The sequence below is a fragment of the Coturnix japonica genome, chromosome 7 (assembly GCF_054131305.1).
Source record: "Coturnix japonica strain WE chromosome 7, WE-NBRP24, whole genome shotgun sequence".
NCBI lineage: Eukaryota > Metazoa > Chordata > Aves > Galliformes > Phasianidae > Coturnix > Coturnix japonica.
This window is the reverse complement of record NC_140669.1, coordinates 27,150,573-27,174,887: the sequence shown is the minus strand read 5'-3', so window position 1 is coordinate 27,174,887 and position 24,315 is coordinate 27,150,573. Positions and strand designations below refer to the sequence as shown.

The 24,315-nt window shown below is 46.5% G+C and overlaps 1 protein-coding gene across 50 annotated transcripts in view; it reads left to right on the top strand.

Moving 5' to 3' along the window:
• The window catches only part of MAP2 (microtubule associated protein 2), a 186,282-nt gene that overhangs the window by 109,280 nt on the left and 52,687 nt on the right, over nt 1-24,315 (top strand). For all 50 annotated transcript variants that reach the window (XM_085553558.1, XM_085553560.1, XM_085553543.1 and 47 more), the window contains one exon: nt 15,142-15,427. In XM_085553558.1, the coding sequence (XP_085409684.1) occupies nt 15,166-15,427 (262 nt within the window). In that variant the 5' untranslated portion in view covers nt 15,142-15,165. The remainder of the gene's footprint in view (nt 1-15,141; nt 15,428-24,315) is intronic.

Genomic DNA, 24,315 nt, shown 5'->3' with positions numbered 1-24,315 from the left:
ACAGCGTGAATGTGATAATTCATGTTTTACAGATGGGAGAACTGAAGCACGGGCTTATTTATTCATAAGTTCAAGGTCATAGAGCAGGTGAAAAGCAGAAGCCTGGACTGAACTCTGATCTTGCAGCTCATTGCCTCAGATGTAGAGCTGTTCTGTCCTGGGGAAGATCCTCATTACTATAAGAACATAAACAAGGGCTGCTCTGAAAGTACTGCCTCCTATTTTATGATGTTGGCCCACAGCATCAGAGGCAGATGTAGGTGGGATGGCAGTAGAGGTTAAACTGTCCCACCAATACTGTTACGTTGTGTTGCTGTGTGACAGATGGCAGCAGAGGGACAGGCTGACAGAACAGTGTCTGACATGGAAGAGCAGATGAAGCAAAGGTGTGTCCTTGAATTCCTCCAAATGGAAAAAGTGACACTTAATGACATAAACTAACACTTAGTGAATGGTTATGGAGACCAAGCAGTGTAAGCGCAGGGAGGCAGTGTGGTGTGTTTTAGCAGTGGGGACGGTGATGGTGGGTCACCTCTGCTGGTGCAGATTTGTATGAGTGTGGCATGCAGGCTCTCCTTTGCTTGCTTTTAGCATCCTGTATGTGTCTAATGCCCAATGGAAGAGGGCGAATTTGCAGCAAATAATAAATTACATTAATCCAGAGAAGAGGTGAGACAATCATAATCTCAGCAGTCTGTAGATAATAAAATGGAAATCTCTTTATTCAATAAAGTGCCTTATAATTGCTAATGTTATTAATCTCCTGGAAAATCCATGTCTATGAAAAATAAGCCAGTCTTTTCCTTGCACGCAAAGTAGAGGAATGTTGTTTTCATCACCAGGAGGTCAGGAATAATCATGTCGTTGGTCTTGTTCTTCTTTTAACCCTATGGGAGCAGGATTCCAGGTTCACAGCAGTTAGCAGAAAGTAATAGAGAAAGCAAGGTGGACAAAACATGAACGTGGTCATGGCATAGGGCCATTCTTTCCCACTTTCTTTCAGCTGTTTGCATTTCCCTCCTTAGATCATGGCAGCCCTGGTCTCTGGTGTGATGCATGCCCTCCTCCCGTGGTGACAGATATCTGCTCTTTGGGCTGATTCATGTGAAATCGTTTAGAGGAGACCGTCTGCTGTAACATGGATGGTATCCTCAAGAGGGGATTGGTCTTTCATGGGAAAATTCATTTTAAATGGGATGCAATTTGGCTCTTTTCTTAATTAGAATAATGGTAGCTTTTCTCTTGTGGATAAGTAAACGTGTCTGTCTTGTCTTAAAAAGACTTGCATGAGGCGACTCCTTTACTAAGCGGCAGGTAAATTAACCTCGTTTGAGTAGCTTTGATTTGTCTCAGATCACATAAAAATACTCAGTTGTTGCAGGTGGCTGATGGAGCTGCCCCTGCTTTGCATGTGCACGTAATTTTCTAGTTTCAGATCTGTGACATGGGACACATGGAACGTCTGTATGTGCTTTATCTTCCTTGAATGGAATGTGTTGGAATAGTGGTGGGTGACAATCATATCGTCAGCTCATTTTTGTCCAGAATAAGGTATTCAGCAAAACGTATCTGGGCATCTCTGCTGCCTCTCACTGCAGAAGGTTGTGGAGCTCGTGAAAATGCTGCAATGCAGCAAGTGTACTACTGCTGATTAAAAGGAGATTTTTGGTTGTTGATGTTGTTGTTTTTCCCTCTTTCTGCAAGCTTGTAGGTGGCATTTTAATCAAGTTCTCATGGTAACAAACATAATTTAAAAGCACTGAAGCTTACAAAATTAGTCTTTTTCTGTATGTGCTTGAGGTGGGTGTTAAGTCATTACAACTGCAGCGATGCTGGCTATTTCAGTGTTTCTGGTGCAGAGATGACAGGGGAAGGAAAATGGAAGGAAGAGTTGCTGAATGCGGAAAATCCTGTTCTGCTTTTACCACGTTCTATTGTTGTCTTTTCTGCACAGAGGGTGCAATTAAACAAATGTGTAATGTAATCCTTACGCTGCTTCTAAATTCTTTCAGATGTGTTCTGGCATCACATTTCCACTGTATTTGTAATTCCTGTAGTTCCTTTATTGGCAGGTATTTTGTTTCACTACCAGGAACGTGACCCCCATCAAAACGCACATGTAAATGCCCGCAAAGCTGGGGAACGCATATGGGATTTTCATTGGTTGTAGTGTGTCAGTACTGCGGAGAGCAGCAGGAAGGGGTTAAAGGGAAATAGGGGAGGATCTGAATCGAATGCTTTGCTTTCTGTATACGAGTTGGTCTCGAAAACACCACATGGTTAAAACATGGCAACCTATGGAAATGAGGCGCTCTGATCTCTGGGTCTGCTTCCTTGCCACATGTAATAAAAATACTTTAATTTGTTGCGCTCTGTTACGCAATGAGTTTATACTGCAGTGTATTTTGTAGTCCTGCAGATAGGCAGGGAGCAGTGGAACGTGAGCTGGTAGTTCTAGGGGGTGTCCGAAAACATAAGGCAGTGCTTGCTCTTTGCTGCTGAGAAGGAAGTTGGCTTTTTCTCATGGAATGTTAAATACTTGTAGGAATGACCTTCTGGTGGCTTTTTGTTTTTTTGTCTTTAACTGTCTCTTGCCTGCAGGAGGTTAACACTGCATTCCCAAGTGGCTCAGTCTGGCCAACCTGTAGAAGAATTACAACCTTGTCCGTATATTGTGGGTGATTAATGCACGCTGGCGACCTTCCATCATGGTTGTGTCTGACTTTCTCGGTAGGGGCAAACCCACCCCTTCAGAGAGACGCTGAAAGTAGAATTTACAGAGCTAACAGCGTTGCCAGTAAAACAGAATGCTGCCCTTTGCTTTGGGAAAGAACAGCCTCATCTCAGCTACGGGAAGAAAGCTCTCAGTGTCTCCTTAGACTTGCACGGTTAATCATTTGCTTTGCAGTGAGGCTGCTCTTCTTCCTCCCAAATACATCAGCTTCTTAGGCTTTCTGCTGCAAAGGAGCCCATTGTTCAGTAACAGTTCAGTTTTGCCCTTTCATATCTAATTTGGCTATGCATAAACACTCTGCAGTGGTTTGCAGAGGGGGGACAGCCCTCAGTATATTTCCTACTGTGGTTACATTGCCAGGCCTTGATTGCTGCCTTCCATTTCTATGATCCTGTAGCTTCCTTGCTCAGGAATGGCTGAAATAGGAAATAGGAAAATGAACGTTAGGAACTAAGGCAGAAGGAATTTTTGTTATCTAGAGTTTGATGAAGACGTGGAGTGAAAAGTGCCTTAATGTCGGGTCAGCAGAATATGTTCTGTGGCACTTTCCATAGCGCTGACTGAGAACGTGCCAGGGAATTTGAGCAGAACTGACTGAATCTGAATACTGTCCTGATCCACCCTAATGCAAACTGCCCCTGTGCCTTTCCTTTCTTCCTGCTTGCAGCCGAAGGTGGTTCTGGCATGAGAAGTTTAGGAGACCTTTGGGCAGCGTGCATGAAGCTCCCAATTGGTTTTGGACATCTTTTATGCTAAGACCTCCTGGGATTCTGAACAAGTAAAGCAACAGAGAAAGGTCGAGAGCTGAGGAAAGTATAGCCATGTCCTTATGTTTTTTGTAATAGGGAGTAGAGACAGCAATGAGATAAGAGCTAAATGGAGAGAGCTGGTTCCACAGTGACTTCCCGTCACAGTTGTGTGCATTTAGTATTGATATAAAGAAGCCTTCTATTTAAAAACATGTTTTCTCAATAGTCACTTCTTGCGTGGAAAAAGGAAGAATGCCACCCCCATTTCAGAAGCTGCAAATAGCAATGAGCAATGCTCCTTGGAAGCCGTACAACAGAGTATAGGGCAGTATATTCTTCAAAGCAGCATACAGTTTGAATGGTTGGTGTTTGAATTATCTACTGTATCTTTTAAATGGTAATTTTTTGTGCTTGATCGTGGGTCTGTGCCAAGTATAATGATGTGGGTATTGTAGTCTTTATTAACCAGATGTTAACAATTCCCATTTTACCAAGTACAACCCCTCTAAAATGCTCAGAAATGCAAAGTCAACTGAAATAACAAGGATTGCCGTTTAGGAGCTCCTCCCATCCCAAATCCTTCTGTATCAAGTAAGGTGCTTTTTTGAAGGACAAGTAACGATTTGCTTCAAGAAAAATCTCCTGACGTCTGTAATATTCCCAGAGAACACTGACAGAGCAGCAGAGTAAATCCGTTCTGGAAGTCTCTGCTGATTGGCGTGCACACAGTGGGGTTTGATCTGAGCCGTGCTTCCGGAAAAGGAGCTTTAGGGTTTTATTCTTTCTTCTGGTTTGTGCTGCAGCCTCATTCATATAAATGCTTTTGCAAATTGGGAACTGTTATAAGGGCAGCAGAAGAATCCTTTATGTAATATTTAGGTATTTTATTAAAAAAAAAAAAGTGGGACGGAGGAGGCTTTTCATCATCTCGCTGTTGCAGACAGTGCATAATGTGGGGTACCAGCAGTGCTGGGATCTACCTCAATATCCTACTCTTGAAGAAGGCCCCAGCTCAGCCAGATGGCGTGCAGAAAGCATGTATGGGGTAAGAGGAGGCTTTCAGGATGTGTGAGCTGATGGAGGAACCTCAGTGCCTTCCCCAGGGTTTCTGTTCTTGAGAGTTTCACACTGATGGCAGTGCTATTCCAGATCCACGTGGGGCTAAACCTGAGCATCTGCACCCCTGCATCTGAGAGTGGGTGGGAGAGGAATGAGGCCTAAGAGGGGAGCCAGCTATTGGGCCAGTTGTTTTGGTCTATTGCTAAACCTAGCATCTATTTCTTTGTGGGTATGTCTTAACAGCTTGGTAAGGGTGCTTTGCATTTGACAAGAGTGTTCTTTTGTACTGCATGGTCTGTCTTAATGCTGAGCAAATACTGACTGCTGCTTGCCTCAGAAACAGGAGGCAAGGAGACATCTGGACTGAGAAGTGGGGGTGCCCAGCTGTTTTGAACACCATCTCTCTCTCTCTCTCTCTCTCTCTCTCTCTCTCTGGGTAGTGCTGATCCTTGAGCAGTCAGGAAACAGTCTGATTTTTGGGCTACAGCCTGGGTCAGATCACTGTGAGTCCTGTTGTGCTTTTGAGACAGTCCTTGGGGTGAGTTCCTTGCTGTCTGTTGCTCAGTAGCAATGCACTGAGGGAAGAAGGGAGGGTAGAGGAAGCACGAGGTACCCCTTTGTGTGGCTGAACCCTGCTTGGGAAGGGCAGCTTGGGCTCAGACATGTAGTGCTTGCCCTTTTTCCCTCTGGTAGTTTGGCTTATTGTGCTTTCTTAGGCAGAAGTGGTTTTGAAGGTGGTGGGTGCATGGGGGAAGGTGAGGATGGATGAGCAACATGATGGAGGCAAGTTGCAGGGAATGAACTGGATAATAAGTTCGGGAAGGAAAACTGGATGTTAATTAACAGAGGAATGAGGAAAATGCTTATTGGGGTGAAAGCTGCAGGAGGCAGCTTTTAAAAGCATCCCTTTTCCCATCAAATGTGATGGAATTTCACAGCTCCCTGCTGAGCATCGCAGTGTTTAACAGACTATAAAGGAAAATACACTTTATGACACAGACTGTATTGCACTGTAAATGAAAAACACCTATTACGCAGCCAGGCGCTGGCAAATGAACAGCTTTGTTGGCCTTAGAAGTTTCTAGCTGAAACACCAGCTCACAGCCCAGGCACATGTTCTTCCATGTGTTCTGCCCTCTGCTGATGCAGCAAAACCAAGCCCTGTAACTACGCCCTGCCACTTGGAAGGGGCTGGTTCACCAGCTGAAGGAAGAGGGTGTTCATTTTCAACCTGTCCTGCAGAATCAACTTGACCTCCTTGTGCTAAAAATCTGCAGACAGTGCGCTGTGACACTGAGCTCATGGTTAGGTTGGGAACAAGCAGCAGGATGAGCTGAGAACCGTGTCTGTGGAAGAAGGACGTGAGGACATGGGAAGACAGATGGCCCTTCCAGAAGGACCTGGCGATGTATCCTGAGCTGCCACTTGTAAGTGGTCTCATGAGATACTAAATGTAAATATTTTATAGATGAAATGCTTGGAGCTGCAGCAGCATAAGCAGTCTTGTATGTTTTCATTTAGGGCAAGCAGTCTGAAACACATGCCCCACCGCCGACCTCAGCTCTGACCCAGAGGGGCTGTCTCTGGCTGAAAAGATGATTCATTCACTCTGCTAGCAGGGCTGAATGAATAGGCAGCGTTCAGTCTGCAGGACGCTGATCGCTTGGGATTCCCTCAAAATTTAGGTCTGACATGACTGGGTCAGTAACCACGCGCCTTTGTTCCCATCTCCTTGAACAGAAATGTCTCTTTGCATCCTTCAGTGGTTCCCACAAATCAGGTCGATTTTTATGGCTTGCTAATTATTACTGCTAGACTTCTGCTGAGCTTCAGGATGAAAAGAAGAGAATTGGTGGAAGCTCAGGGCACAAAACTTACAGAATGAATCACTGTCTATCTGGCAGCAAGGAAATCTAGCTATGGCAGCCACTTAGATATAGACATCTGTATAGCTCTGAACTTTGGGACTGGGAAGTTTTGCACTGCTCTTGTTGGCAGAGAAGTCCTGCTAGATGCACTGTTGCTCCTTGTGGAGAGAGGGTTTGTTTGCTTACTCATCTTCCCTTTGCTGCACACCTTTATAGAGCACCATCCAATTCCCTTCTTTCTCAGGATAAGGAGCCCCAGCCTGTTTAGTCATTCCTCGCACAGAGGCTTCTCTGGATCTTTAATCATCCTGGCTGCACACTCTGCACCTTTTCCGGGTCGCCTGTGCCTTGTTTGTGATTAATACTTAATGCCTTCAGACACTGCAAACCAGCATCAGCGTTAGTGCTGCTGAAAGACTGCAGCAGAAGGAATCCAGGGAAATTCAGAAGTGGCCTCAGTTGTTGTGTGTTAGATCCTGGGTCTCTGTCAAATGAGATGGCAGGAGCACCTGAACACATAAATGCTTTTGTGAATTTTCCATGTCCCTTTTCTGCGTGCCCCATCTCCCGTTGTGCCTTTTGTGTGCTGTTGAACTTTTAATGGAGTTTTCTGCCTGTAGTGCACAGAAGAGCTGCTTCAAGAGAGGTTACTCCCCTTGTCCAGAAAATGACCTTGAAGGCATCCTTGCTTGTGCTGCCTTGGAGGAAAGTGATCCAGATCCTCATAGGCATGAAGGCACCTGGCCATGATGGAAACCATCAGGGCTGTGTTACGTGGTGGTGACTGTGTCTGTTGAGAACGTGCTGATGTGACACTGAAACTCAGTGGAGCTTCTTGCCTTTACATGTCGAGCAGCTCGTGCTGGCCACTGCTTGTGGCAGGAGTCTAGGCTGGATGTTCTGATTGGAGATGGCAAATCCAGGCTCCCCTCCTTTTCCTCCTGGCTGCCTGTTTATATTAAAACAACACACATTCAGCCCCATGACTTTGTTTTTTCCAGACTTTTCCCTCAGTCACTGAATTTGTTCATCAGTCCCATCTTATCGTTCTTGACACACATTTACTTCATGCAGCACAACCTTCTTGCCCTTCCCTACTCCTGGCCCTGGACTCGCTCCTTGCCTCCCACAGAACTCATTCTTTCCTCCTCTTATCCCAGGAGAGCACCTCTCACTTCACACATATACGTCAGCCCATTGGCGCGGGGTGGGAAGATACTGGGTGGCAGCAGAAGAAGGTTAAAGCCAACCTGTAGCAAGAATCAAGTGATTGCATGCACCCATGGGAGGTGGGGGAGGAAAAGAGCCTCCGAAATAGGACTTGCTGTCACAGCAAAGGCCTACAATTAAGATTTTAGAAAGCTTGGATGACTCAGTGAGTTGGTTCTGCCTCATGCATTAATACTTTAATTTTCTTAGCACCACCCCCCCCCCCCCAAAAAAAATAAATTCAAAATTGAAGAAATCTTTATAGCTAAAATACAAGCCAGGGCATATAAACTCCTGTTTCTGCTTGAATGCATATTCCAGGGTCTTAAATCAAGTCCCTCCAATGGGAAAAAAATACCTTTGAAATCAAGGGCTGCAAACAGCTTCTGTGCTGCCGGGTTCCTTGTTGTGTTCTCCCTGCCTTCCATCCCCTGTGCCTGAGCAGAGTGGGGAGTGACTGCTTCATTTCTTTTGTAGGCAGTAGGGTTGGTTGAGTTACAATTTGGCAGGGAAAAGCTTTCACGTGACAATGTTGTATACCAAATATTGTGATTTCACCCTCTGGAGTCTTTCAGGAGCACAAAAGATTTCTGGGTATTCTCATTTCCAGGTAGTGAGAGAATATCTTATTTGCCTGGATGTGCAGTCATGGTCATACAAGTGGGGGCTGCATGTGGGTGGACAGCATGTTTTTAAGTCAGGCAAGCATGAGAGCGTATTTAAGTTAATACAAGTGTTCTGTTTATAATATTGTTATTAGGAAATAGTTTGAAGAGGAAATAAGCCTACTGCTTTGGTGGGATCGGGGTTTTGCAGCACAGCAATCCACCACTCAGGCATTCTGCAGGAAAGAAAGTTCTAGCACTAACTGCCGCATGCCAAGCTTGCTGTAAATAACCTTTCCCCCCAGCGGTTTTATGAGCCTTCATCTCCTCATTTCTGCTTATTTATTTACAGTTAGCTGTTTTGTGCTGCAGGTGAAAGCATTGGCTTCTGTGTTGGGTTTCTGGGCCTCTACCTATAAGGTTTTCTAACCACGAAACTGAGAATGAAAGATGCTTAGAGGAGCCTGGGTAGAGGTGGCCCAGAACAAGCTTTCTGCTGTCCACTGCTCTTTTTCAGCATGAACAAGCAGCGTCTCTGCTAGACAGTAAGATGTTCCCGCTTCCCCGGTGTGCCTGGCGTGATTGCCTGGTGTGTCTGAGCACTGTGGAGCTAAGCACCCTCAGCATTAACCTGCTGCTCCTGACCTGGGGAGACAACCTTCTTCAAATGAGCAAGTGTTGCTGAAACCGTCCTTATCTCTTACCACTTTAATACTTCATTTCCATGTCAGAGTCCAGCTTGTTCAGCGCATGGAAGGACAAGTAAGCTGGGATGGTGACCAAGTCGGGCAGTTGTCCCATGGAGATGGCTCTGGGGGCCGTGCAAAAGCTGTGCTGCTGAATCTTGCTCGTGGGCTGCTTCTCCTGCGTATGTTTTCAGGGAAGAGCCTGCCTGAAATTGCCTCGAGCCTCCTGCTTAGCATTTCTACTAGGTGACGTGACAGTGCTCCCAAAGATAGCATCCGGGTATTTCAGAGATGGTGCTGTAGCAGGGCTGGAATTAGTTGTGTGAGTTAGGTAAGAGCTCTGGAAAATCAAAAACACAGCCACGTTTGTAGAGGCAGCGTTTCTTTTTCTAATTAAAAGCTCACAGAGTAAAGCTGAGATAGTATGCAAACCTGTCACATCTAGTGAGGTCGTAGTGAAAGAACAAAGGGATGTCAGAGTAATTCATGTATGTGGTGAAGGAAGAGCCCCACCAGCGCAGGTAGGAAGCTTGTTGTGGGTAAGTCAGATTGCTGCTCTGTGAGTTTCTGCTCAGAATTAGCGGTGTGGCACCTCCCTGCTGAACGGGCTGGTTCACATCGCAGGTTGCAGAGCTGTCCTGAATGGAGACTATGTGAGTCACATATGAGCGTAATTAATTACATTCTTCACTACCTAATTTGATCTGTCATCCATCACCGAGTCTCTTGAGAGAAGAGATGCAACATCGCATCAAAGTGTCTTAGCAATGTCGATGTGGGGAAGAGAGAAATCTTGCAAAGTGGCACTCCAGCCTTTTTGTGGGCTGCCTTTCCCAGCACCCATCCTGCTTTAAGTGTGGTAGTGTGAGCTGAGAGCGAGGGCAGCACGCAGCTGTTAGCCGGCTTGTGTCAGCCATAGCAAGTCCATGGCGTGTTGGTGCTACCAAGTGTCAGAAGGCAGCGAACTTTAAAATCATCTCCTTAACCTAATGATTTCAGCTGGCCTTCCAGCTTTTGCAGACTCATGTTATGTATGGCAAACCTTTTGTAAGTGCTTCGATAGCAAAAGGCTGTAAAGATACAAATAAACACTCAAGTTGTTGAGGCAAGTGTTTGTTTCATTGTCTCATCCTAAAAACTGCAGCACTGTGCAGGATTTAAAACCCAGCGCAACTTGTACTCCTTGGTGTTGGCAGCTCTGCCAACTGCTCGTGCCTCCTTATTGCTTTCGCTGTCCTTTGCATGGAGGGGATTTCTTAGCAATAACTTGGTGCCTTATTTCTTGCTGCAGAAATCACTTGTAGTTGTCATGGTGCTGTTGTTATGGTTACATCTCCTTCACCAGCTGAAGTGCCTCTCCTCTCTCCTGCAGGAAGCAATTATGACTGGTGGTAGATGTTTGTGTGTGAGTGTATTTGATGAATGGCAAATCGTGAAAAAATGCAGCCTTGTGGATGGAAACTGTCGGAAAGGGGTGGTGTTGGAACAGGAAGGAGTGGGCAGGGAATCACGGAGCTTTTTAACTAGGGCTGAGCCCTACGGTGGATAGATGGTGTTTTGGAAGGCAGAAGCTGTTAGTAGTGTTTTGTAATTGTGAGAGGTGCCTGGTTTTAAGTTTCTGATGCCTGAGAGAGTTTGAGCAGCCCCTGGGTGTAGGGGTGATGCCGTGTGCTGAGTGCTGTGCAGGGCAGCAGACAGTGGCTGGCTGACATGGCAGCTCTGCTTTTCTGCAGCTTGGGAGCATTGGAAGCTTCCCCAGCAAGGACGGGCCGTGTCTAGCAGGAGTGTCAGCTGGAAGGCTCCTCCTCATCCGTTTACCTGTTCCTACTCTGCAGTAGGATGGACCCACGTGCTGCCAAAAGAAATGCAGGTCAGGCTGTGCTGTGCTGCAGAGAGAAGACAGCCGATTTAAGTAGCTCTTCACATAGACCTTTAGACATTCCCATCCACAAGGAAATCCTGGGACATGGTCAGGAGCTTGCAGTGAGAGCAGAGTGTGACTGCCTGGACCCCAGTCCCTCCCAGTGCTGTTCCCACCCCACCACAGAAATTCAGATAGATCCCCATATCCTCAGGAAGCACATGGGCAAGAAGGAGTGTGGGCAGCAGCTCTGCATCGCTGGTGGAGGTCTGCTTGGCTGCTCTGGGGACAGGAGCTTCCTTCATTTCAGTGCTGGCAAGGATGCAGTTCCCAGTACATTTTCCTGCCCTTTCTGCAGCGAGCTGCCTTTGTTCTGCTTGTGATCCAGGCACCATTCTTGGTTTCTCATCAGTTTTGTAACTCGGAGTATGATCAGAAGAATTACTTACAGGATCTTCTACAAAAAATACGTGGCTGTTGACTATTGGTTTGCAATAGCATGGAAGAGCCGTTAAAACCCAGATGCTAATACCGGTATGCATAGATGAACGCTGCTTGCATTTTTAACAGCCACGAGGTGGTATTTAAGAGGATTGTCTTGCTCTTGTCTAGAAAGAGCGGTCTAGCTGCAAGCTGATAACTCAGGTGGTGGACAAGGAAGAAATAAATCGTATTTGTTACAAATTACCAGAGAAACCTATTTGTCCTTTATTAAGCTTCAGAGGCAGAGCGGCTCCAATTGAGAGGAGCATGTAATTCTGTCTCTTAATACGTTCTGTTACCAGAATTATGGTACTTAGGCACTCAACATCACCTGGTGACTTCTGCTAATTGCCTGGCAGCTTGCAGAGCATGACCAAACACTGTAGGTATGAGGACTAACACACAGAATCCATTTGCTGTCTGCTCTGTGTGAAGCACACTGCTCACGTCTGAAAGGAGCTCAGTTAGAGAAAGAATGCACGCTTACTGAAATGCAAGGGTGAGATTTGGGGACAGATCTCTCTGTGTGTTTGTGGCATCCAGAATTCATCCCCTTATTTTCTAATTACCTGGAGGTTCCACTTAGAACAGTAGCCCTAACAATGTTTGTGTCCTATGCATGAAAGCCAAGGCTGAGTTTTTGGTGTGACAGGGGTTGGCTGCTGTTTGCCCACTTTCTGGCTCTTATTCTTACTGCTTCCTCCTGATCCTCAATGGCTTTCCTCCGCTTCTCCAGGCAGAGCTGTCAGTGAGGTACGTCCCCTTGGGGCCTTTTAATCCATACTGCCTGCTACTTGGTATTCAGACACAACACCCTCATTAGCCTGCTGGCACATGGACCTGAATTAAAGGTTTTCTCTGGTAAGGTATCTATCAGTCTGAGCTAGATTACACCCCCCAGGAAAGCAAGGACTTTGCAAAATCCTTCAGTATTGGCCTGATTCTGTTCTCTTAAAAAGTGAATTTCATAGCAGATTCATCCGCTTACGTGCCAAGGCAATATTAGTGTAATGCTAAGATGATTCCACAAGATGAACTCAGAAAATGTGTAGAAGGACAGCTAGCATGGCAGGATGTCTAAATCAGCATTATCTGGAGCTTTGTGAGTCGTGCTGTCATGGCGTGTTACTGTGGCTGATTTGTTGCATGTTGAGTTCAAAGCAATTGGGCTGCGTTCAGCCCAGCCAAAGCAGCAGGAGCCGCTGTCACGTACAGGAGTGTTTGGGTTAAGAAATATACGTCTGTAAAAAGAGGAGGTTACTGCAAAGTTGGACTGCAGGTTCCCCATGAGATTTGTCCCTCTGTCGTAATTCCAAGTTGTTTAAGCATTTTCTTTCTCTCTACAGCTCCCAAATGTCTGAAAAGGAAGTGGGAATTAGTTTTTACAACCACTTCTGCTACAAGCTATTAGCTTAGAAGGCAGGATGTCCACTTCAGATCAATAAGGCTGTCCCCTGTGCACCGTGCAAGTTACAAGGACGTGAATTGAAGGTCCATGAAGTGTCTTGTCACTGCAGCTGCTGGCAGCTGTGGTGGAGCACGGGCACTCCAGCCAGCCCTGCCATCCTGCAGCCTGCCATCTCCAGGTTGTTTTAACTGAGGCAATGTGACGTTCTGAGAGGAGCCTGTTCCTCCATTTCTGATACTACTTGAAAGCCTTTATCACAGCTGATGTAAAAAGAAAGAAAACCGTAGTGGAAAGGGGAAATATGCTTCCCTAAGTACTGTGTTTCCCTTGAACTGCTTAAGCTATTCCAGATTTCTTCTTTTTAGATACATAATGCTACTTGAATGCTGCCATAATATTTGTCCATTCCTGCTGTTTCTGTGCCAATCTTTACGTTGCCCGATTAGTTTAAGCTCCTGGTATGCTGATTAAATGACAGAAAAACAACTAACCTGGTGGTGAGAGGCACACCTGTGTGTGCTGGCTGTGAACCTGAGCTGTGTTGCAGATACTCACTGTTGAATTGCTGAGCACAAAGATGCTTTGTGTGACTCACTTGCACTGTTTCTTCTATCATTATAAACTCTGAGAGCACTTGATGAATAACAGGGAGTCAAGAATGAATTCATCCATGTTTCACTTTGTAACCATCTATTATAATTACTGAGCCAAGCTCTGCCTCCAGATACACACAGCTCTCATTGAAGCCTGCCCACTGTATTTATTTTTAAAGATAAAAGCACTTCTGTTAGTTTCACAGAGGACTTCTGTGACATGGTCCATTGTAAAACTGTGAATATCCTTCTTCAAGAGCTCGCAGTGGGGTGGGGAGCATCTGCCTGGAACAGGGCACTTGAGAGATAACAGCCTCTGAGCTGTGATGGTGGGGTACCACAATTACCTCCATCCAAATGGGTTTCAGAAGCATGTTACCCCATGCTCGTGCCTTATTCCCCATGAAGGCAGTGGGTTTCTCCCATGTGTGACCCAGGGCTGAGCTGGAATGCTGGTGGGTAGGTTCGTGCAGTTCTTGGAGTGCACAACGCACTGCACTGGTGAAGAGAAAGTTGAACATGGATTGGGGTGGGTTGGTTGGTTTGTTTTCTGAGCTTTTTGAAAGGGTGTAGATGGAAATCTTGCCCTGTTTTCCTAGAGCAGGCTTTGCTCAGCCCTCAGAGTATGTTTATGGTGGTTATGGCCAACGGAGATGCATCTCAGGGCCACTAAGCCTTGTGACACTGCTCAGTTATCAACTGTGAATAATTATCAGTCAAGCAGTGATAGTATTCCATTGTGTTCAGATGCTTTCTGCAAGCTGACCTGGCTCCTTGGAAATCGTTGTTCCTTCGTGATAAGTTTCTTAACGCAGTGCCCTCAGAACATGTGCACTGTGCAGTTCTCTGCCTTCTTCTCTGGACTGCTCAGCCTTTTGTGACACGTGGCTGCTTGACTGAGTTCAGCTGATTGCTTTTAGATGCTGTTTTTCTTCCAGGAAGAAAGAATTGCAAGGCCTGCTGGATTTTGCTTCAGTGTTGCTGACTTGGGTCAAGTCTTTCATTCCCTGGAGTCACCTTATTATCAAAACACAGCTTACTGTAATGCTGCCTTCCTAGGCTTAACCTACTGGGCTGTTTTTCCACAAGGCACAGCCCCAGCCTGCGGCTCATGCGGTAGCTTCTTTTTCTGGCATGGACTAATTAACAGGAGTGAAATACATGTGTAGTAGCAAATAATGGTTAGTTTTGTTTATGTATAAATACTGATAGTCATTGGAGAATGCAAATGACTCTATGGGAAACAAATGTCTCCCACGCACTATTTTGGACAAAAGGGAGTGGATGTGATTGCACACCCAACTGCAAGCAAGAGGGGTGTGCACAGGTTCAGGCAGTGCATACGGTGGGGACCCAGTGCATGTTGTCTCTGCCATGGCTCACAGCAGGCTGCATGTGCTGTAGAGGGCGAATCTTGTAGCTGAAAAGCTCCCTGCTCTGCAAAAGACAAGTTCTCAACTGCTTCTGCAACAAAAGTGTTTACAGTGGCTTCACATCTTTAAACTGTTATTGCATTCCTCCTATCACCCAGGAAGATGTCATTGCCATCTGATGCTGATTTACATCTCATTAATTGGGTCAACATTTCAATGTAATTAACGAGTTAAAATCAGATTAACAGAAGAGCAGCCCCCAAGAAACTAGTGCTAATAATTGCAAGGCACCTGGGAGCCAGGGAGGATTTGACCCATAACTCTGATCACTTGTGGTTTCTTTTGGTTTCCAAGCAAGTTCACTTGCAGCTGGGCCAGGCAAGAATGTGCTTGTTCATTTAAGCCTTCTCTCGTTTGCAGGACAAGAGTTTCTGGTACCAACCCTGTGCTGCACCTGTTGGCTGGGTGTAGTCCTCCACTTGGCTCTGATCTCTCCTGCTAATATCGTTACAGGACAAGAGGTGAAGGAGAATAGAAATGGCGGAGGATAGGAAAGATGAAGCCAAGGCACCACACTGGACTTCGGGTCAGCTAACAGAGGCTGCTTCACACCCACACTCACCTGAAATTAAGGAACAAGGCGCCGCAGGTGCCGGACTGGTCAGAAGTGCCAATGGGTTTCCCTACCAAGAGGGCGAGGAGCCTGGGCTGGGCAGCCGGGAGCAGCCGGGGACGTATGCTCGCAGCAAAGAGAATGGAATCAATGGAGAGCTGTCGGCAGGGGACAGAGAGACAGCAGGTAATGTGCCCTCGTGCTTTGCAGCTGGGCCAGGGCTTTGCTGCCCATGGGAGGACATCTGCCGGGGGTGAGAGAACGGGCTGGGGCAGAGAAGCTGCTCAGGGCTGGCAGCAGGAAGCTGCTGAGCTGTTGTGTGCTGATAGCACCTTGCTTTTGTGTGTGTGCATGCACAAGGGAAGGATGGTCTCTGCTGTTACAGCTCACAAGTAATAACACCTTCAGTACGTCCACCAACTATCTGCAGGACAACACATCCCTCAGCCTGACCACAAATACTGCAATTCAGTGTCAGCATTTACTGGCCATTCCCTAGGCAGATTTCACAGGATACCTGCTGAGGTTTTGTTTATTTGTAAACTATGTTAGGATTTTAGCATTCTGCTTGTTTGGGAAGGAAGGGGAGGGGGAGGGAGGGAGGGAGGGAAAGGAGTGAAGTGTGACTGTGTAAAAATGAAATATTCAAAACAAGTTTCCTGCTTTAGAAATAAATGCTAATTCACTCTGTGCACAGTTCCGTCTTTAAACCCCAAGTGCACAGTACAAGGGGAACGTCTCTTGTACAGACAGTAGTGCTGTTGATGCATCCATCCATGCATGCTAAAGAGATCTTTCTAGCTATGTTTGTTGGCTGTTGTCAGCACTTTGAGATACTATCCATAATTTCTCAGCAGCTGGAGAGTTGTAAGGCTCTCAGACCCTCAAGTCATTTCATAAGCATTTCTACTGGAATAAGTATCTGTGCTAAAAGTAAATAGGCTTGGATTTTAAGAGTCTCTTCTTGTGGATAGCCAAAATGGGAAGCTAGCGATAAATGAAAACCCATGTAAGCATTCAGGTGAACACGTTGTTGGTAGTTGTTTGCAGTGATGATAACAAGATCTCTTTTCTCCATTTTAACCTAACTTTGAACTGTGCTTAGCCAGGAAATAAGCAGGAGCACTCATAGAGGATCTCAGAGGTAAGATGCTGCAGTTGTTCCGGATTGGCTTGAGCTGTGGGAAGATTTGAAAGTGATTTTTCCTTTGCCGCTGATTTTTCACAGCACCCTTACACATGGAGAAGTGCTGATTACAGAATGAAGGGGGTTGTCCTCTTCTTTATAAAAGTACTCTTCTCAGGTGCTCTTAAGCTGAGTGTCTGAGGGACCTGAATGGTTATCGAGGAATTAGGAGCTAGTGGATGAGAGGACACAGGAATCCAGTGCTGCCCATCACTGGGTGTCGCAGTGTATTTTCATTTTTCTTTCTGAGGTGAAGGATCAAACAGCAAAACAGACCAAAATGAGGCAGCAGGACTGAAGAAATGCACTTGCCAAGGGGGCAAGACTGCTCTTTATCTGTGCGGAGTTTGCTTTGATCAACTCTTTGTAGCCTCATTTCCTCCTCCCCTGCTTTTTCTCACTGTCTGCTTAGATTGCAAGATCTCTGGTGTGGGGACTTACTGTCAATCCATACAGTTATTGCTAAGGAGTCTTATTATAGCTTACTTCATGGCATCTTTTGTTGTCCTTGAACACCAAAAAAAGTCTCTTAAACTGCTTGCGTTCACACATGAATTTCTAGTTCTCTGGAAACTCATGTCCTTGAGCTCTGACTTAGAGGACTGTCAATGCAACAAAAAGCATACTAGGATACAGAAGATATATTTTTTTTAATCATTTCGCGCTTTTTAAAGGCCAGACCTGTCAGCAATTTAAGGCGGAAATGGAAAGGGTCATGTTGCCAAAGACATGCTGGTGTTTGCAAGTGAAATATACAGCATCATCAAGCAATTGGATTCAGAATTTGATCTTGAAAACAGGATTGCCATTTGCCACCGAGCTCAGCCATCTTTGCAGCGCTGGCTTGTAAACTGTTAGTGCTGTGGGGTGCTCTGTCAGATAGGGCGTTTAAATGTCACTGTGATACACATAATTACCAGTAATACAAATCATGTAATCACTTGTAGTAGCTTGCTGACTCCAAACAGATGAGGAGAAAATGCACAGGAAGCCGAGTTCGACTGAGATAATTGAGCTAGACTGTGGGTTTGTGTGGATTTACAGGAGTTTTATTTTCTCTGGTGTAAATCGAGAACCACGACCTGGGCTCTTGTAGCGTCTGAGCCTTCGTGTCTGAGCCCGTAAACCTCCCCCAGCAACAACAACAAGCTCATAGGAAGTGTAATACAGGTATAAGCAGCACATGTCCCTGCTGATCAGAGTTTGGTGGTGTTTTGAGGCATTTCATCCAAGGAAGCTCCTTGGTACCGACTGGCCCATCAGCGAGAATTCTTCCCTGAGGTGGGCAGTGCCTCTCTGCCCTGGGGGCACGGCAGAGCAGCACGGCACCCATTTGCAGGGCTTGTGCTGTAAAATCTGTGGTAAGGGGAGGGTCTGTGTTAGTCACCAGGATGCAGGCGCAAGCACCTCGTGCCAATGCTGATGTAGTGCTGAGGGGTGGTAGTGGGGGAGGAGATTACAGTTCTTGCTAAAACACATTCAGTCCATCACTGCAAGTGACGTTTTTAGGTTTGCACAGTTAAAATTTGCCTTCCTATTTGTGTATTGCCTCTCTTGGTGTCTGTCTAGGAGTTACTGAATCTGACCTCAATTTTGGAGTCCTCTGAATCTGGCTGCTGTGCTGCCTTTGATCGATCTGGCTCTGTATCCCACTGGTAATGGTTGCATTATGAAGGCACATCAATGCCCTCCTTTCAGATGGCCCAGTGGGAGCGGGGATTGTGCCCTGTGTGTGGGCAGGGCAGCATCGGGGGCTGGGCTGGCATCCTCTGAAGTTGAAGGCAAATAACTTGTGAGAGAAGAGGCCCAGTTTATTGGCATAATGCATAGGAAGTTATTATGGATGTGATATAAAGAAAAGGAGTGAAGCAGCTATTTCTTTTTATTGTATATATATATATATATATGTGTGTCTCTCCATATTTGGGTTGTACTGGCCACCCAGCTCTACCAGCCATGAGACCTGCACTGTTCCCAAGGAGCTCCTGAAGACACATTGCTTTTGGGCAGCTTGGAGCTCTGTGTTGAGTATTAATATGCTCTCCCTGATCCCTCCCTGTTCATACTCGCCTCCCATGCTCATCTGCAGTGTCTTCGGTGAGGATCTTGGAAGTCTTAATGGTGGGGGATAAGAGCTGTAGCTCCTGTCAAGACAAGCATTTTCTTGTCACGTGAGATATGTGCTGCAAAAGAGGCACTGGTTGCTAATCTTCCAAAGCTTGCTCTGACATGGAAAGCTTTGGATTGGACCCCATGGTAGATCAAGGATGTGTTTGGCCTGTAACAAAATATGTGTGGCAGCCTTTTCTTTGCTTGCTGAAAAGTCCTGGTCAGCCAATTGGAAGGCAGCGGTGAGGAGCACTACAGATGCACTTCATCGATTTCTGGGAACCAGCAATTCAACACAGTCCATTTTATTTGACTTGCAAGGAGCATCAAGCTGAAAAGGTTTGTTTTTCTATGCTTAAAATGCATTTCTTTTTCTTTTCATTAGCGAAATGATTAATCTGTCAAATTTGTATGATTAGAAGCTGTATTGTTAAGCATCTTCTACAGTGTATCTTGAAGTACAGTGACTCAGCTGACTGAATGCTTTCTTCCTTGTACATCAAATGCGTGCTTAGTGTTGCGGGGGTTTGGATTACCCACACAGATATCTGATTATTTTTTGGGGCAGATTAAAGAAAAGCATTTCCTGAAATCCTATTATCAGAGCCTCGATACAGCGGCTCTGTCCTCATGTCAGTCGATATTAAGGACAGTGACATGTCCTGCATGAATGACAGAGCCCTTCATGAATCGGCTGAATACCCAGACTGTGTGGGATGCAAAAAGGCTGATGGAGAACTGTAGCAGGCTTCATGACACAGTGCAGAGAACCCGGGTTGGGTGCTCACACGTTGTTTTTCAGAGCCCTTGAGTCATTGGAATGGTGGATGTGGGGGAGGCCAGGACTGATAAATGAGAGGTGATTATTTTTGGAGGCTGGGGAGAGCGGGAGGTTGGTGTGTGTTTGTAAGAGAAATAGGAAGAGAAGAGAGCCCTGGGCCTGCGAAGAGGAATGAACAAGAGGCAGCACTGAAGGAAGGCTGGGGGAGGGACCAGACTGTGTGTGGAGAGTGAGAAGAGATGTGAGCAGAGCTGGTGCGATGTAAGGTGTGAGAGAGCACAGCAGGGACAGGAGGTGTCAAGGAGAGAAGGAAGAGCTGAAGACAAGGACAATAGAAAGTAGTTCATTTTTATCAGTTCATCCTAAGCCAACGCATCGTCTGTGTGACAGCAGATATTGCCCCAGAGAGGAGGGGATGCAGACGGCACAGAATGGCACAGTCTACACAGAACAACCAAGGGGAGAAGCAGGAAGGGGTAATTCATGTTCCAGCCCTTGGTGTAGTTCATCCGAGTTCAGCCATTTGTTTTAGGCTTTGCTGAGCAGACTAAATGAGCATCTGCAAGAAATCTGTTCCTGTGACCAACTACTCCTTAAGTAAGTGTATTGAAATAAGCTGCAGAGAATGTCAGCCTGAAAAACCGCCCTGTCATAGTCAGTGAACAGATGAATGGAGATGCTAAGCTCCCTGTAGGTTGGCTGTGCTAAAGAGTCATGGTGATCAGGACTGTGCATGTTTCAAGCTGCCTGCGGTGCATCAGAGAAACAATCTGTATCCCATCATCTTCCATAGCCTTGCCTTGTAACAGTCTGTCTCCAGGTAGAGAGGCTCTTGCTCGTGGTCCTCACCACTGCTGCACTGTCAGAAGGTCCCTGCGACATATACTTCTGCTGGCTCAAGGCACTGAGCCCACCAGGGCAGTGCTGGACCTGCAGTGGTCAGCGCTGGGAGCAGGACTGCTGCACGATGGGTGAAGTCAGCAAGCACAACAGCCTCTCTGTGCTGTAACTGTGCCAAGCGAGTCACCGCTTTGTTCATGTTTTTTCTCCCCTTCCATTGACTTGTTATTTGATCTTCTTTTCCTTTGTTTTCCTTGTCTAAGATACAAGCTAGAACACTCAAACGACGCTGCCAGTAAACATATAAGCGGACCTTTGTACAGAGCCCTTTTCAGTCTTTCTTCCCAACAGCGCTGCTTTGACATAGTTCTTATTGTTTGCCCTTTGGCACTGGCTGCCCTGCTGCTGCCCAAGTCCTTCTGGAGTTACAGGAGACCCCACGAGCTCCCTGACCTCCTGGTCCCAAAAGGTACCTCCCAGCTTGTGCAGCCATGATATCATCAACAAGCACATCTTGAGCAACACATACAAAATGCATAGCAGGATGCACAGTCGGAGCTGATGAAGGATGAACACAAGTGCCGTGCTTGTCATATTTCAGTTGGTGTTGTGGTTTTTTTTTTGCAAGGCTCAAAGAATGGCTCCCATGGGAAAGAAGTTGTTAATGAGGTATTTTGATCTCACATCCTTTGCCCGGGAAATGTGACAGTAATTACTGTGCACCATCACCTTTATCTGTTTAGAGACAGGAAAACATGGCAGGCTTCTGAAACTTTTCTCCTGTATGTTAGAAATAACACGGGTGTCATTTTCTGGGGCGGGTTATTGGAATATTTCAGACGTTCACGGTATGCTGCTGGAGAGAACACAGGCAGAGGCAGCAGAGGCTCTTTGTGGCACTCTTAAAAGATGTTATTTTTACCATTCTCTATTAAGCTCGCTGTAGAGATTCTCCTCAGATGTTCATTTTCTCTGCAGAGGACCAGGAATGAGGCCAGAGGAACTCTGTCTCTCTGATGCATCCCCCAGCTTCTCCCTGGCTCTGGATATTCGGTAGCTACTGCAGACATACTTGCTGTTGTCTCTGAAGCCTCTTCTGTGCCTGGCACCGCTGGTCACTGACTCCACTAGGACACCCCATTTTCTCCAGCTGTAAGCTCTCCAAGGGGCTGGCTCTGCCCTTCCACCTCCTCTTGGGACTTCAGAGATCAGTTGGGCAGTGACTGAAGTGCGGTGTTTGGAGCTGGAGGGGGCTGGTTGCACTTGTGGGCAGTGACACCCAAGGAAGCTCATCTCCTCTGAAAATGTCAGCCTCTGGGTCAGGTTTATGTATGAAAGCTGTCTCAAACCAGATAAAGAAACACCATTGAAGTCAGCTGCTGCATCTGTGCCACATCAGAGCCAAATCTGGTTAGGAGGCGGCATCAACCAGCGACATCCTTTGTTCTCCCTGTTGTTTCTGACGCACTTTGATGTTTTCTAGTTACGCCATGAGCTTCCTAAGAGGGAACTGCATAAGCAACTGTGCTTCCTTCAGCAGTGAGAGCCAAGCACCAGTGCTGGTGTTGGCTTGGCAACCAGTGCTTGTGATCAGTACCAGCCTTTGAGAGATACAGGGAGCAGCTCAGCCATGCAGTGCAGTGGCAGCTGCAGTGACATTGTTCCAGCTGCACTGGTAGCTCAGGCTGTGTGCCACCAGCACTGCTCCTGAAGGTGCCTTTTGAAACCATCTGCAGGCATGCTTCAAGGGCTGCGTGGCCAGGACAACTGGAAGGCTGAAGGTCTCATCAGATACAGTCTTGTCAGGAGAAAAGGTGCCACAAGAGGGTGGTGACAGGGCCAGGGCAGGTGGCGCTATCTTGTGCAGCGCTGGGGCCACAACCTCTGGACTCAGCCCAGCTCTGTCCCACACAGAGCTAAAGGCAGAGCATGATAACTCTAATTTAAGTCCAAAGGGAAGCTGTGGGTGTGTGTCTGTAACCACAGTGGAAGCCTGGGGGACCCGCAGGAGCACCGAGTGATATTTGGCTGTGGGCAGTGTTTGTGACTGCGGCTGGGTGATGGTATCACTGCAGACCATGGCAACATATAACTTTCCTTTCCAACTTTGCTCCTAGAGCAGGAAGGTTTGCAGGAACGTTCATTAACAAACAAGTAAACCTTGTTCTGCAGAGACACAGCCCCTCTTGTTTCAGGCGGAGCTGAAGTGCCAACTTCCCCTCCAAAGTCACCTTGCAAAGGAAGCAGCAGGTTCTCAGGCAGCAGCTGGTAGGTAGATCTTGTTGCCTGGTTTTGAGCCCCCTCACTCTTTGTGCACACAATTGTCAGCCTGCAGGGTCTTGCACACAATGCTCAAGGGCTAAGGTCATTAACCATTACCCCTCTAACTCACATGCCTCACTGTTCCTTTCCTCCCACTTTTTCCATGGCTCAGTGCCCTGCCTGGCCTGGATCCCCATAGCCCCAGCAGTCAGGCATCCCTCCTTGCCCCTGCAGGCAGATGTGGCTCAGCCTTGGCAGAGGGAAGGCAGGTACCAGCACATCCTTTACAGAAGTCTGAGGCATGCAAACAGTCTGCTGCCACTACAGCAGGAGTGCCAGGTCTTGCTGGCTCCTTTTTTCTGCGTTGCCATGCCAACTGTTCCCTGTGCTGAGTGAGATCTCTCTTTAAGCTCCGCTGAGAGAAAGTCTGTAGCCTGGGAGCTTATTTAGCATTCAGGAGTGCACAGCCCCTCTGTAACGGTTCTGAGCCACAGCCAGACTGTCTGACAAAGGAAAGGAGCATTTTTCTTTCTTGTTTTCCCTTTTCCTTCAGTGTTTGCTTCTCAAGGTTAAGGGATGTAGGGTAGATGGGGAGAGAGTCTGTGAGCACCATGCTGGGGGGGGCCTCACTGAGTCACAACTGCCATGGAAATGGAAGGGAAATACTACTTTAGGGTGTATTTATGGTGCAAGATGTAAGAGTCATATATGTGTGTGTATATATATGTATATATATAATGCAAATTTCTTGGTGCAGTTAACTCTGATTTTAATAACCTGTATTAAAATGGGAAGGCAAAAGGCAATCTGGGTTTTAGTTCAAGCAAGGAGTTCAAATGAAAGATTAGAAGGAAGCTGGGGATAAAAACCCCATCTTTATCTTCCCTGCTGATTTAAGCTGTGAGGTGAAAATACAGAGCAAGTCATCTCTTCTCATGCAACGTTAACACCCGAGGTTAGGACAGCAGAACCAGCAGCTTGTGCTGGGTTTTCAATTGGGTTATTCCTGTTATGAACAGTTGCTACTGCTCACTTTAAATCATAAAGATAATTAATACAGGTTTGCTTGTGTTTGCCAGCTGAAAGGATGGAAATCAGCCTAATGTGGCTGGCATGAAATGGTAAGTGAGCACCGATAATCCATCTCCTGTCCGCACCAGCTGTGAAAAGGTTGGTCTGGAAATTCAAAGCAAGACTCAAAGCGAGTGGGCTGCGAGCTGGTTCCGTCTCCATCACTTGTTCCTTGTTCCTCCAAAACTATGGCATTTTCCTGGGCTGTTTTGCAGACTGGCTGCAGAGCAGAACCAGTGGTGCCTGGAAAGCTCATTTTGAGGTGATAGTTTAGAAATGCAGTCTTGTTCTGGGGGCTTTGTTGTTATTGAGGCATTGCTCATGGCATGCAAAAAGGGGTGGAAATTCAAGGCACCCCAACTGCGTAGACAAGGTTGTGAGCCCTTCTGCGCATGGAAAGTACTTGAATTTCAGTTGCATTCAGTCTATGGAAAATAACTATGATATATCATTATCTCCATGTAGGAAAATCTGCTAACTGCTTTCCAGCAAGTCATTTTCACTCAGGGCTGGATCAAATACTTCACAGAAATCAAATTCTCTTGGAGACAGCGTACACTGTGGGGAGAGGAAAATAAACCCCAGATATTTCCCTTTTTTTGTTCACGTTTTTTCCCTTGAGATTAACTCACAGCAGCACGCTGCCGATTTGGCACAACTCCCAGCAACCTGTGCAGCCTGCAGCAGTTACAGTGAGGCTTGTTTGCAGCCTGATCCTCCTTCCACACCAGCACGCAGCTGGCAGGTTAGACACATAGCACAGAGGTGCAGTAGTACCGGTGCTGTATGGGTGCACCAGCCCTGCTGACTTAGCAAAGCTGTTTT